General features: G+C 33.9%; 1 protein-coding gene across 1 annotated transcript in view; it reads left to right on the forward strand.

The window, feature by feature from the left end:
• LOC146993036 (uncharacterized) overlaps positions 1 to 13,569 on the forward strand; it is a 133,241-nt gene extending 119,672 nt beyond the window's left edge. The window contains exons 17-19 of the mRNA XM_085807664.1: positions 2,216 to 2,383; positions 2,513 to 2,806; positions 13,417 to 13,569. Of these exons, the coding sequence (XP_085663790.1) occupies positions 2,216 to 2,383; positions 2,513 to 2,806; positions 13,417 to 13,569 (615 nt within the window). The remainder of the gene's footprint in view (positions 1 to 2,215; positions 2,384 to 2,512; positions 2,807 to 13,416) is intronic.
• The last annotated feature ends 1,998 nt before the right edge of the window (positions 13,570 to 15,567 follow it).

Raw genomic sequence — 15,567 nt, forward strand, 5'->3', positions numbered from 1 at the left:
TTGGAGAATGACTGGAAGAACAATGAAGACATAATATTTGAATGTTTTTATTCCTGACACTAGAATCTTTTTCTTAACATGTTTATCTTCCTTTTATTTTTTCTGCTATTCACTAGACACAAGCATGGAAAATATTAAAAATGCATCTAATCTTATCACTTGGGCAGGCATTATAGAAATGGATTTTTTTTATTAATAAAGAAATCAAAAACTTAAAATTTAAAAGATCCATCTAATATGTCTTAATGCACCATACACATAGCTGACACTAGGCATTTTCCCATCTGATGCAATCTCTGTGGATCCTAAATTCGACTGCATAGTGATTTATAAGGATTATGTTAATTTTATTAACAGTTACAGTTTGATTTAATTTTGAATAAAGAAATTGCATTTTGAATTAAGGAAATCGATGTAAACTAGCCAAAATGCTTGGGAAGGCTTCAAATTAAAATGACGGATAAATATTTTTTTGAGTGTTGTTGTTTGAGAATCAGTGTCATAAATTACATGTATTTTAATCTGTGAAATTTTATTAGATTTTGATTTTAATAGGGCTTTTTTAACAAATATTGCTAAAAAATAAAATTTAATAGTTGCCATGTAAATCCATAATGACTAAGGTTATCTATTTACCTAATTTAATTATTTATAACTAACTGCTTACCCTTAAAATTTATCCCTACATATTAAAGCGAGTTATTTTCTTTCATTACTAAACTACTCACTGTGGTCACAAGATAAAATACAAAGATGTAGAAATTCAAGTAAAACTTATTCTTTGCATCTAGAGACACTTAAAATAATACAAAACAACTTATCACCTCTGGTGCTTTAATGGCTTACTGGAACCTGAAAGTATATTAACTGGGTTACAACTCCTAGAACTCTACACAAAGCTATGACACTAATTGCATCAAACAGAGCTTGACTAACTTTCAACACTTGCTTAAACGTGCCTACATCTGGCCTTTCAAATTTGTTCTAATCAGCAGGCCTCTCTCTCTCTAGACAAGCAGCAGCGGTGATAACATTCAGTCTTTTGGTTATTAATCATGCTGATTATGATCTTACTTGTTATTTTAATATATGCTGTTTGACATAAAATTTACCTGCTATTTACTAAACCTCTAGACCAGCAGTTCTCAACTTTTTGACTATGAAAACCTTTAGTACCACCGCTACAAAGTACTAGTACCATGTTTTGAATAAAAATGTTATGCTTAGATTTTTATCTGCACTATGCACACATGCTATACACAGATTTTTGGGGAACAGATTAGTGATGATCTTTATTTCTGCATTTGGTAAAGCAGATGTATGAATTTGAGCTTGAAGCCTCACGTTTGTCCAGAATAGCTTGGTGTTGACTTTTCAAAACACAGGAAATATATTGAGTTTATAATAATGCCAGATCGTAGTTTAGTGATTTATTTAATTTATTGGGGCAGCATAAACTTAAACTGAGACAGTGCAATGTAATTCAGGGATAAAAATAGTTTGTAAAGATTAATGGGAAATGGGACATATTTATCTTCAGTACAGCTGTTTTTAGCTTTTGAAAGTAAGTAGCTGATTGTATATTTATCTCATCGTTTAATTCTTCCCTTAGGCTGTTTCTTACTGCTTTCTCACCTGAAATTAAAACTGAAAAGATTAGTTCAAAGTGTTAGGACTTGCGTGACATCACAAGAAGTGTTAAAAATAATTATATTTAACCCCTTAACTGCCGCGGGTGTATATATACGCCTTGCTCAGCCGATGCGTTAACTGCCCCAGGCGTATATATACGTCCTTCCGAACTGCTATCATTTGCTTTGCGCTGCTACACCTAAAATTATTCGCAAAGTTAACGCATCGGCTGCGCATTTGGGGGGCAGTTAACGCATCGGCTGAGCAAGGCGTATATATACACCCGCGGCAGTTAAGGGGTTAATCATATATAGCACCATTTCAAATCTTGGCAAATTCTTAGGAATTATTTCCTGCATTAACAAAGAAATACATAAAATGTATCATGCAAGCTGCTAAGAAATACGATTCATCGATTCATTTTTAAAGAGTAGTAAACATATATTGTATCATAAAATGAGTTCCTTAAACGGTCAAGTGAAATGAATCTCTCACTTCAGAGATCTGCCATTGAATATGCCATTATGAAATGTAAATTCCTTACTAATTGCTAAATTTCTTAATGTTAACATTATTATTTTAGTTGCAAGAACTAAAGAAACGAGCAGATGAGGATGCTCAGCAGGTTGCCAACCTTAAAGAAGTTTGTAAAAAACAGACGAAAGATATTGAAATGCTGGAGAGGCAGATAGAAGAACTTCAGACTGCTAATGGGAAATTATCCAAATCAAAAAAGAAGCTTCAATCTGAGGTGAGATAATTTTACATATATATAAGTTAACTAGCATTTCAACTGTATTTTCATATGAAGTTATGCAGTTCTTGTTTATATTCACTACAAATATATTCAATTTACAATTTTACTTCTAATAATTTATAGGTAGAAGACCTAAACATGGAACTTGAAAATCAGAGGACTAAAGTTTCTGAACTAGAGAAAAAGCAACGAAAATTTGCCCAGTTGCTTGCCATAGAAAAAGCTGTATCTAAGAGAATTGCTCAGGAAAGAGAGGAGGCTGAAAGAAAATCTAAAGAAAAAGAGACTAAAATCCTATCTTTAACCCGGGCATATAAAGATAGCCAAGATAAAATGGGAGAACTTGAAAGGAGTAGAAAGCAGTTGCAATTAGAACTGGAAGAACTTGTCAGTAGTCAAGGAACTGCTGATAAAAATGTAAGTTTTAAGATTAATTTAAAATTTTAATTTGAATGTGTTTTGTTTAATGAGAAGATATGAAGAAATGTTAAACTGAAGAAAAAAATTTGTTTCATAATAAATCGAAGTTTGCAAAATATTCTAATTAAGTAAAAATCTATCTGTATTAAAAAAAGTATTAATTTAAATTGTTAGGTTTCAATTTTGTATCTTGCTGTAGTTGAATTTTTGCTCAGATCGTTGCAGATAAACTTATGAAATTGTAGTGAAGAATGTATAATTAACTACAACCTGAAGAATGTCTTTATTTGCCTGCTGAGTTTGTTCCAATTGTAAATCATTACTGATATTTCAAAGAGCTTGTAACTAGATTTGGAAAAACTGAAGACAGCTTAGTTTAAGAATCAAGAGCTAACAGACACAATAGGTTATCTTTAATTATTTATCATAGCCCATCAACGAATCGATTTGTGTGTAGTAAACCCAGCTTTAATTGAAACAGAGGAAAAAATTAACAGGAAACCATTGACTCTGATTTCAATTGTTTCCATTTTTTTAAATGACTTTTCCTGCATTGTTTCAGTTTTAAGCATAAATATGTTTACTTTTGAAAAATAACTGGCCAAAAAGGGACAACTGTAAATCAAAGTTTTCAATTCTACTTTGCCATATTCATGTTTAGGTTACCTCTGTATTTGGCATGCTATTAAACTGCTAGCAAGTTCTAATGTTGAAATTTGAATTTTTTTATTCTAGCATTTGTGTGTTAAAATTATCTGATGTTAATGCAAAGAATTACTCTCACATGTTAAAAATTATTTTCTTTCTGAAAGAGATAGAAAATTGCTCTTTAACTTTACCCATTAAATTGTCTTGTAGAGTTTTTCAGAAATTATTTTTTCTGCAAGTATGTTGTCTTTTTGGAATCTCATCTTCTGTCATTTAGTCTGCAGCTTGATGTCTTGCTACTCGTCTGCCTTGGAGAACCTTGTTTACTCCTTTTTTTGGATTTAGCTTTTATGGATTATTTCTAAGCTTGGGCCAATTTTGGAAAATTTATATAGTATTTTTAGGTTTTAAGCTGAAAATACTATATAATTATAAATGTATAAATAATAGAAAGTTACTTGTATATAATATTATAATAACAAAGTAGTTTGTGATGTTATCTATTCCTGAGAGAAAGTTGATTGCACTGCAGTGCTTTAGCATTTAAGCACCATGCCTGCTTTGTCTTCCTTTCTTATTTAGACCATGATACCCAGTTTCACCAGTATAGTTGCAGCCAAGAGATCTGTGCATCATTTGATAGAAGAGATAGTTTTTTAAATTGTGTAACGCTGGTGACTGGTGCAGTCCAAATAAAAAATATACTGTGTTGGCCTTTGGTGACTGACATCATCTGAATGGAATGTATAGTGTTGGTCACCAATGACTGATATTTCAGTTACATGTTAAATCACAATTTGATGTATTGGGAAAAAAGTGTAGAAAATTGCACATTTAATGTTTTATTAGAAGGTAGATTATTACTTTTATGATATGCAGAAATTTCAAAGCTTTTCTAATATCAAAATTTAAATAGTATGCAGGGGTGTTTGTGCTCCGCGGATTTTGAACTTCGATACCCGGAAATTCCGGGGATCGTTGTTCAAAAGGAAGTAGAAATAATAATGAATTATTTATTTTGATCTGGGTAATTATGTTTGCTTTGAAAGCAGAAAATGCAAGGTCAGTGTGTGTGTGGTGAAAACTTTTCCTTTCTTTCTCCAAAGGCAGTGATAATGCCTGAAAAGGGGGAAAAACTTCTTTTTTGTTCTTTTCTTATTGCGAGTTATGACTCATTCCCCCGGTTCTTGGACATTCTCTTCTGGATTCTTTTCCGCAAGTAGGCACGGCAGGAAAAAAAAGGGAGAGACTTCGTTCAAAAGGGAGAGACTTCGTTCGACCAGATGTGTGATCACGTGACTCTGGGTTCAAAGGTCTTTATCTCTCCTGGCGTGGCGCCAATAAGTAGAGTAGGGGGATTTTTCGCTGTATTAGCTATTTGTCATTGATCGCTTCTCAACTTTTTTTTCTCCGCTGTGTAACGAAGTCGAAAAATTATCATATCAGCTGAACGAAGAGGCAGAGAGGACAGAAAGACTAATCAGGAGATTAAGTAAGGTGATGTACGGTAGCACATGCGCAGATATGCAGGTAGACGTAATGGGGGAGTGTCTGAGTAGTATAAAGCATGTTGTCGGTGTAAGATCAGTATTTCTGGCAAAGAGATTGCACGCCGTATAGCAGTTAAAATCACACCGAGTTACTGGCTCAGCGAGAAATGGCGAATAATCAATCTGTTAGACGACATCTGGATACTTTTACCCAAGGTCCAATCATTGGGAAGTTGGATGAAGGCCGCAGTGTGACAAGTGTGGCTGCAGAGTTCGGAATTGCTCACAGCATCGTTTCACAACTTTGGAAACAATTTCAAACTACAGGAACAGCTATCCGGGGGTTTAGTAGTCAGGGTTGCCACGCTACCTGGAAAACCGGGAGAACCGGGAAAAGTCAGGGAATTCGAAAATTGACCAAAATATTCAGGGAAAAGTCAGGGAATTTAAGTATTTTTCTCAAAATCTGGAAAAGTCAGGGAAGTTCATACAACGATCCCGCCAAAAAAAGCGATTTTTGCGCCGACGTCGGAAGAGATAACTTTTTTGGCGAATTATGTATCACATGAGTGTCATTCGGGTAGCTGGCATAGAGCCAATTTTCGCAGCTCCAATTTTATTGTAAATATTTTAGAAAAGCAAAGCAACTTTCCCGCAAGTTTTGGTTTCCAGTATTCTCGAGAATCGCATGTGCAGTACATGAATTAAAGAAAGTACCTGTTCTCGTATAAAACAAAATGGGTTTAATCCTAATATACGGTACCATGGACGTTTGAATCAAAGAATATGTAAGAATCAAAGAATTGTAAAGAAGGAAAACCTCTCTGCAACAGACGTGGCTCCGTTCCATCATAGAGGGAAATAGCTGTGCATGTCTGATATATCTGTCGCCAAAGCTCGAAACCGGTGTCGAAGTTTGAAGGTCACGTTATCAAGAGTTCATAAAATGAATATCGTTTAAAATTTCTTTAACCACTTGCACTAAAAAGACGTGCCACGCACGTCGAGATGCTTTTGTCTCAAACCGCGAGCGACGTGAACACCACGTTGATAAGCATTTATCGCAAAAATGAAAATAACGTGGTGCACACGTCGGCTAACAATGAGATTGTTTATTTCTCGAGTTACAGCTCTGGATTGCACTCGCAGATGCGGAGCGGCGTAAATGAGACACTTTACCGCTTGTTATATTGTAGCGCATGGCACCGCAACCGTGAAGTTTAGTCTTAGTGCAAGTGGTTAAACTTTAAAGGAAAAGAAAATATTTTTTGGTGCAAGTAAATTAATTCATGGATTAATTATTTTCAGGAAAAAAAAAAACTACGAAAATCTGTTTTTAAAATTATTGCGAAAAATCCAAGAAGAAACGCCCTTTGATAAAACGTTTCTTCTTGGATTTTTCGCAATAATTTAAAAATGGATTTTCGTAGTTTTCTTTTTGTCAAAGAGCGTTTCTTCTTAACACGTGTTTCTCAATTTCCTGTACACATCACGGAGAGGGAAATTCTGGCCGCCAGGTTCCGTCGCCAAATCCCTTGGCAAATTTTCCCTCCGCATTCTAGCAGGGTAATAGCATATTACTTGTATGGAACCTTTTCTTCTTTACATAGACGTTCTTTGGTTAGAATAATAATAAGATTTGGCGACATCATGATGCGCAGTAAACGGGTCATTTTGGTCTTGGTGACAATTTTCAAAATTTTGCCAAAGATGTAGAAAGATGCAATGCTAGAATTTTACCACAAAATCTTTTTAAACCTTTTTTTTTTTCTTTTTAATAAATACCTTGCCATTTTGCAGTAAAATAAAAAAAATAGTAATCGGTCATCTAGGCTAGCCATGTAATATAACTATATTCGCTAAAATATCGTTGATTATTATAATTCAATTTTAAGTAATTATTTTTATGTTATTCATATAATTTAATGTTGCTTCTTCCCTCTAAATTTATTTATTATTAGTAAATAATATTTCCGAATTTCAGGAAATTTTCTCTGGCATAATCCTGAAATTAATTATAGCAGTATGATGACATACCATCACGAAATTTAATGCACATATTTTTTCCTTATGTATGCTGCGAAATTAATATAAAATACCTCAATTTATTAAAATAGATTTCTTTCTTGCATTTAGCTGCAGAATGTCTGCAAAAAAAGCCTTATTTTATTCCAGATTGGGAAGATTCTAATCTCAATCTTCAGTGGAGAAAACAAAAACGATTATAATTATATTTGTGTTTTCAAGTGTTAAGGTGCCTTTTAAGAACATACCTCACGCTAATTAAATTTACCTAAAATCTAACCTAACTATTTAGCATTGCATTGTGATTTATAAGGACCGGATTAGCCTCGTGTTGAACTGGTGATGATCATGAGTATTAATTAAATAAAACATACATTTGTTATCCAATGTATATATCTTAAATTTTATTAAGTTTCTTAAGTGGAAAACTAAACAAAATTATCAAAGTATACCAAGAATAATTAAGAATAAATGTCCTCTGGAATTTATTGAATAATTAAGTGAATTTGCTACACAATACAAGTAATACCATAATTAATTTACCTCTTAGCACAGCCAACGTACATTATGCGGATAGATTGGAATTTTCTTGAAACACACCTGGAAAACCTGGAAAAGTCAGGGAATTTCATTCTCCTGTTTGAGTGGCAACCCTGAGTAGTGGTCGTCCACGAGGAACCACACCCGCAGATGACCAGTATATTGCCTTACAGGCCAGAAGAAACAGGCGGCAGACAGCGGGAGAAATCGCTAGACACACGACACAGACGACTAGATGACCGATATCGTGTTTTATTTTGGCCAGAAGACTGCACGGTGGTGATCTGTTTGCACGACGCCCTGTACGGTGTGTACCTCTAACACCTGCCCATCGGAGAAAGCGTTCTCTGTGGTGCCGGGAACACCGGAAATGAGAGACAATGAATGGGAAAGAGTACTCTTTACAGATGAGAGCAGATTCAGTCTGAGTAGCGATTCTTATCGCATACTCATCTGGAGAGAGCGGGGAAGCCGCAATCATTCCTCGAACATCATTGAAAGGGACAGGTATGAAGGTGGCGGTGTTCTCGTTTGGGGAGGCATCATTGCTTGGTAGTCATACAGACCTTCACATCTTTGACGCAGGTTCAGTCAACGGGACCCGTTATTGTAACGAGATTCTTCTTCCATACGTGCATCTTTTTAGAGGTGCTATGGGTCCGCAGTTCCTTTTCATGGACGACAATGCACCATGTCATCGCACAGTAGCTGCCGAACAGCTCTTAGAGAGTGAGGATATTGAACATATGTATTGGCCAGCACGATCTCCGGATCTCAATCCCATCGAGCATGTTTGGGATTTTCTAGGCAGATGCTTGGCAGCTCATAACTTACCACCAGTAACGATTCCGGAGCTTCGATTGGCGCTGCAAGACGAATGGGCAGCAATGCCTCAACAACTCATTGACACCCTCATTCTCGGTATGGGCAGACGCTGTGAAACCTGCCTAGCAGTCAGGGGAGATCATATCCCGTATTGAAGACCGGATTTTTCTTGGTGGACACCCATCACAGTGTTTCAGCCTTCAGTCGCATTGCGCTCTGTGCTACTTTTTGAATAAAGCTTCTTTTTATCCCTCTGATTTCTCTTTTTGTAAGTGTTGCTTACATTACTCGTGTCCTTATGTATTGGGGATCTTACGGTATTAAATGTGTTGATTTGGAAAGCTTTTGTACAAAGTTATATTGAAAAAACTGTCTCGTCCTTAATTTTTGCACACCAGTGTATACAATTTATTGAATCTGAAAAATAAGCAAAGAATAATGCTATAAAGCACAGTTTACAAAACAGTTTTTAGCAAAAGCAAAATAGCTACGTAATTAATTAAAAATGTCTTTAAATTTTTTCATGGTAAGAATTTTCCCCATTTCTCAGAATGATCAGAATTCTTAGAAAATGCATCAATTTTCTTTATAAAATTAATTTCACACATTTTTCCTCTGATTTTTTTTGTAAAACATTTCAGCCTTTTTGCTGTTACAGAATTGGTAGGGGTAATATTTCTTTAGGATTTTAGACATTGAATCTTGGAAAGTTTAGAAAGATTTTAAGACAAATTTATAGACCCACGATTCTAAAGGATTCTAGAAAAATGTGATAAAATGAAAAATATCTCCATGGTAGTAACATACAGTTTCTTACATTTTGGAGAACATCTGGAAGAACAATGAAAACATAATAGTTGAATGTTTTACTGCTGATTCTAGAATCGCTGTCTTAACATTTTTATCTTCCCTTTATTTTCTCTACTTTTCACTAGATACAAGTACGGAAAATATCAAAAGTACTTCTAATTTTATCATATGGACAGGCATTATAGAAAGGAATTTTTCTATTAATAAAGAATTTGAAAACTGACAATTCAAAAGATTCATCTAATATGTCTTAATGCATCATACACAGAGCTGGCGCTAGGCATTTTGCCACCTGACGCAGTCTCTGTGGATCCTAAATTATGCTGCTTGGTGCCTTTCTAAAGTCTGCTTCCAAAGCCTGCTCTAAATTTTAAAAGTTTTGCCATTTCTAGATTTTGTTGCTCAGTGTCTCCTTAAATTCTAAGAATTATGCCACACCAGCTCTGTGACCAGACTTTACCATGTGTATTTCATATTTCTTCTGAATGTTTGTATTACTAAAGAAATAAAATTAGCAGTCTTTTAGAATAACAGAAATCTTTAATTAAATCCCAAAAGTTTAAAGTGAAAAGGAAATGTGTTGAAAAAAGAAACGAAATATGTAAAGAGAAGGAAAATTATTCTTTAAAGATATGTACAGTTATTATTATGTAAATTACCCAGTTATTTACAGTTTCAGCCTTTACTATAATTTCCCTTTCTATTTCCTCACTTAAACAGTTTTGGAGTGTAAGATGAGTGTGTTTCTGATCTCTACTTGCTTCCTGCATTAGTTCTGTCAGTTCTGATAATTTGTAATTATTAGTCTTTCCATTACTGCTGTGGACATCTGAGTTTATTATGACAATAGAGTTACTGAACCAGATTAAATTGAAATTAAATTGTACAGTCTTTGACCCCTTAGTCCATATTTTTAGTTTGAATTTGACTCTTCTTGTTTAATTATATCACCACAAACTGTAATTGATTTTGTTAGCATAAGAACAGACCTATATGTTCCAAGTTCTTTTTGAATCAGAAGCTTATTTAAACCTTTATTTAAATTTATTATCTGATTTATAGTTACTTTCAGACATAGTGATAATTTGTTTCACGTCTGTCGGGGAGGGGGGGGGGGTCAGACTATTTCACTTTTACCAGATCAAATAAACCCTCATAGGTAAGTACATTGTGGAGAGGTTGGCAGTTAGGAGATAAAACACACAGAAACTAATGAGAACATTGGTTTGCATATTGAGACAAATTTCTAATTGTCAGAAGACATGCTTAAGGACACGGAAGTCAATATAAATTAGCCAGAATGTCTAGGCAGGCCTTCAAATTAAAAAGATGCATAATTATTTTGTTGAATTTTATGTTTTGTAGCTTTTAATGTGTAATTATCCTAATATTGTTTAAAAATCAATGTCATAAATTGCATGTATTTTAAACTATGAAATTTTTGAGATTGTGATATTAATAGGGTTTTTTAACAAATATTATTAAAAAATAAATCTAATTTAATAGTGGCCATGTAAATCCATAATGACTAATTTAATTATAACTAAATGCATTCTCTTAAAAATTATCTCTCTATATTAAAGCAAGTTATTGCCTTTCGTTAACACGCTGAGCCTGGCATCGGTCCCTGAAAACCGGCAGTGGAATTTTCGTTTGGCTGGCGTCTTTTCGCGGGACCGACAGTATTAAAGTTAAAAAATAAGTATAGTCTCAATGAAATGTGATCAAATGTAGTTTTAATGAAATTTATTGAAACATTCTAAACAAAAATACGGCTCAGTTTTATACATATTACAATATGAAACATTTATTTTGGTAACATTTTTGGCTATCTTGCATCCAAATAGTTTTGAATTGTCATCATAACATTTCGAACAATACTTTCGGACTTTATGTGCATCTCCTTCCTTTTTGTATAATTTATTAATAATTTAAGTCAGCAATATTGCACCGCTTGATCGCAATATTGCTGCCGGCTCAACAGAAAGGACAGCAAATTCGGCGTCAGGCTCATCATGTTAAACCTTTACCGTAGTCACATGATATAAAAATCACTAAGATATAAAAATTCTCGTGAAAGTTATTCTTTGCATCCAATGAGACTAAATTCAAAAGAACTTATCACTGCTAATGCTTTAGTGGCTTAATAGAACCTTAAAGTATATTAACTGAGTTACAACCCCTGGAGCTCTACACGAAGCTACGACACTAACAGCATCAGACAGAGGTCAGCTAACTTTCAAAACTTGTAACTGTGCCTACATCAGGCATTTCAGGTTTGTTCTAATCAGGAGATCTCTCTCTAGACAAAGCAGCAGCGGTAATAACATTCAGTCTTTTGTTACGAATCATGCTGATTATGATTTTAATGCTCATTTTAACCTATGCTACTTGACATAAAATCTACTTACTGAACCTCTAGACTGAGCAAATATGTGACAAAATGAGACATTAAAAAAGAAAAAGGATAATTGTTAGTAAAAGGTAACTAAAATGTCTTTTATTTCCTTTCAAATATGTCCAGTTATTATGAGTGTAAAATATTTAATGCTACTTTTTAAGTTTTATAAAATTAATTTTATTTTCAAACATATTAATAAATATGTTAATTAAGTTATGTTTAATAATAATGCATCCTACTCAGGTTCAAGCATAGAGATAATATTTTTAATTGAATTTATCCAGTTCCCATTTGCTCTTAGGTCCTTAATTTTTTTTCATTAATGGTCTATAAAAGTCCTTAAAAGTACTTAGTTTCCTTGTGCAGAAATGTGTACGAACCCTGGACACAGCCTTCAAGTTATCAGGCTATCACGGTGGAGACAGCTTCCTGCAAAGCAGCCGACTCTGCTTTTCGGAGTACAGCTCCCGACTCTGCTTGGTCGTTCTCGGAACTCCACGCACTCTCGAGACTCTCCACGCTACAACTCGCGATGCACTCGACGACACACGAGCACAGCCTGAATCTTCGGTTCAGTCTTTCCCGGAGCTCAACACGCTCTCTCGACGATGAACTAACCGCGATACACTAACAGGCTCCTTCAGTGAACTCGACCCACTCGGCACTCGCTGCCCGGCTGTCAACTCGATCGACTCCGCAGGGATTGACTCGCTAGACGAGGCACACACACTCTCGATGTAGCACACTTTCAGACTGCAGACCAGCATGGTTTATATAGCTTTCAGCTTGTGTTCGGGAACATTCTGGACTAAACCAGTAAGAATTCATTCCAGAAGTTTCTCCAACTGTCTATGGTATATTGCAAATTTTGTTGCCAAATGTCGCCAAAAGGCTGATTTATCGCCAAATGTGGCAACCCTGCCTTCCATTGCCATTTTATGGTAACCTTAAAACTGCTTTGCGGGGAAGCTATCTTACTGGACCTTTACATTTCGTAACAATATAAAAGAAATTAAGCAAATAAAACAAAAAGAGTTTTTCACATTCAATTCTCATTCAATTAATTCAGTTCTCACTTCCTGACAAGGCAAGAATATATAACAACTAAAAATATCTATATTAAAAATTACGAAATAAATCTGTAACACGTATTTCCTCGAATAAATTCCAGAATGGATTAAACATGATTTAATTCGCAATAAGAAAAGGTATTATCTTTGTTGTTTTAAAGCTTAGTTTCTGTAGATTGGCAACAAATCCGCTATTTTGCCAAGTTTGAAGTGTAAACAAATTGTCTGCAATCACAAAATTCATTAGGCTTAGGTGCACTTAAGCAACTTTTAAATTGTTGATAACTCCACAAATATTGCATGCAGATGTACTAAAAGGCAGAAAATCTTATCCAAAAGATAAGAATAACATAATTCAATCCTTTTTAAAGTAAAAAATGCACAACTTAACAAACGTATAGGAGTAAAGAAACTGAGATCACTGAGCCGGTGAACGGAGTGGATATATACATCTCTTTATATGCGTTATACACATTTGGTGCGGTTAATCGCAACTAAAATAAGAGGTGCACATCTGCATGTTGTAGCAGTCCTATATAAAAAATTTCAATATTCTGAAGCTACTTCTTTTTGAGTTATGTGAGATACGTACGTACAGATGCCATGAAAAATTCTCTTTAGAATTAATTTAAAAAATCAGTTTTTATAATTTTTGGTGTGGAAAAGAGTCTTTTATTCTTTCCTTACATAGAGTTATTTCAAGATGTTTTATACCTGATTGTAAATATGAGAAATATTTCGTATATGTGCACTAACTATTGTAATAGTTGTTTCTAATTATATTTGTTACTTTTATAGGCACCAGGACACAAGACGAGGAGGATTTCATCCTCCACAACCTCCTCGTCTGCCTCGCCACCTTGCCCAAGACAGGTAAGTTTTATGCTTCTTCATACACATTTTTTTGGAACAGAACTAGACATAAATAATGATTCTAATCCGGTAGTATGATAGTTCATTTCACATATTTTATACTTTTTGTGATTTAGAGATGTTTTTCATTTTTTTGGGGGGGGTGGAACTCAATTTTGGAAAATGACAATGTAGACGTACGTTTTGATGATCTGAAGGAGTTGCCATTTTGACATCAAAATTTTGTTATGTATTTCTTCCTTGCCATGAAGTGAGAACTGAATGAATGAGAAATATATCCCAAATTCCAGGAAATAAGTATAAATTGAAATGCAGCAAAAATTATTTATTATTTAAATACGCCATAGAAGAAAGTCATTTTATTCACATCAGATTTTTTTAAAATAAAGAATGCATAATTTAAATAAATAAGAAATCCAGAGAATTGTATAAAATGTTACATTTTAAAATTTAGAATCTTTCACATTTATGACAAATCATGAATATTTGGGTCATTTAAAATACTTTTTTATGTAGAAGAATGTATATCTGTAACATAAGTAAACAGACAAACAGTTATGCAAGTAAAAGCCAGGAAAGGAACTTTGCTAGATTTGATGCCATTTGCACATATGTGTCTTCGATTTTGACTGAATTTTTGCAACAAAGTCTTGGATTGTATGCAGGTTGTCTTATATTTTGAAATGTGTGCTACTCTGTTAAATGGTTGCTGCTGTTCAAGTATTGTTTTCTTGTTCAAGTATTGTTTCTTTCTCATTTCAGTGTTGCAATAGCAATTATATTTTCTCATTTATTTTCATTTAGTAAATGTTTCCTATATATATATATATATATATATATATATATATATATATATATATATATTTACTAAAGAGATATTGATTAGTTATCTCCTAAGATTAATTTTATATATATCATATAATCTATATTTCCTACAGTATTTCATAATTTCATTTCTTGTAGTATTGGCATGGAATTGTATTTTTGAAATGTGTCTGTAATGAAAGTTTTCTGTCAAAATACGTTCTTAAGTTCGAGTCCAAAAACATATCAACTTCAGTTTGGATTTCCTGTGTGGAATGAAAGATAGATGTAGCTGCAGTTATAAAACATCTGATGTGTATACCACATGACTTCCTTGCCGGGAATATTAAATTATACACATTTTTTCTAGCATTTCATTTAAACTTACTGGATTGAATTAAATCTAGTTCGTGCACAGCGCATAAACCACAATAGAATAAATGCACTCTTTAAAATTCACTATATTTGTTTACGTAACAACACTCTAATGCTAGGTTCACTTAACAGAGTTACATTTCGTCCATATACTATGTACATTCTATATATATATATATATATATGTATACTATGTCCATATACGTTCATCCATTACTCTGAATGCATATAAATTTATATCATTTGAAGAATTATCTAATCATTGCCACATGTTCTATTCAAATACTGTAATAAATCTAAAACCATGTATAAAAACAATTAAGCAAACAAAACGAAAAAGAAACAGTTTTTCACGGATGATTCAGTTTTTCTCATTGGATTAATTCAGTTCTCACTTCCGGACAAGACAAAGGTACATAAAATCTCAAAATATCTATATAGTCGTTCGGGGACATCTCGACACTTTTAAGGAAGTCCCTTAGTAGAGTGGTCTGCACCCTTGTGTCGCATATGGAAACCACTGTATTGGAATAGCCTAAGAATGTAGTGTGTCATTGTGAATCGAATGTGTTGTAAAGTCAGAGATTGATCAAGAAAATAAATATTAATAATCTGTCAGGTAAGTTCTTCATAATTTGCAATGCATAAAGTATAAGATTGGCTTTAATAATGATGATAAATGTGTACAATGGTTTCAATTTTTGGTGATTTCCAAATGACTGGTTAGTGAGATCAGGCATTCAGGAGCATGGATGTCTAAGCAAAAAGTTTTCATAGCCTGTCAGAGGGGGTTGCTGTCATCTCTCATAGAAATGTGTAACTCGTGAAGATTTTGACAGTTGATCACGGGAAGATCTCGACAGTCGAGTCGGGCAATTTTGTCAATGGCTTTCGGAA

This window comes from Stegodyphus dumicola, chromosome X1 (assembly GCF_044657685.1).
Source record: "Stegodyphus dumicola isolate Sdum_Otavi_A_Nest chromosome X1, ASM4465768v1".
NCBI lineage: Eukaryota > Metazoa > Arthropoda > Arachnida > Araneae > Eresidae > Stegodyphus > Stegodyphus dumicola.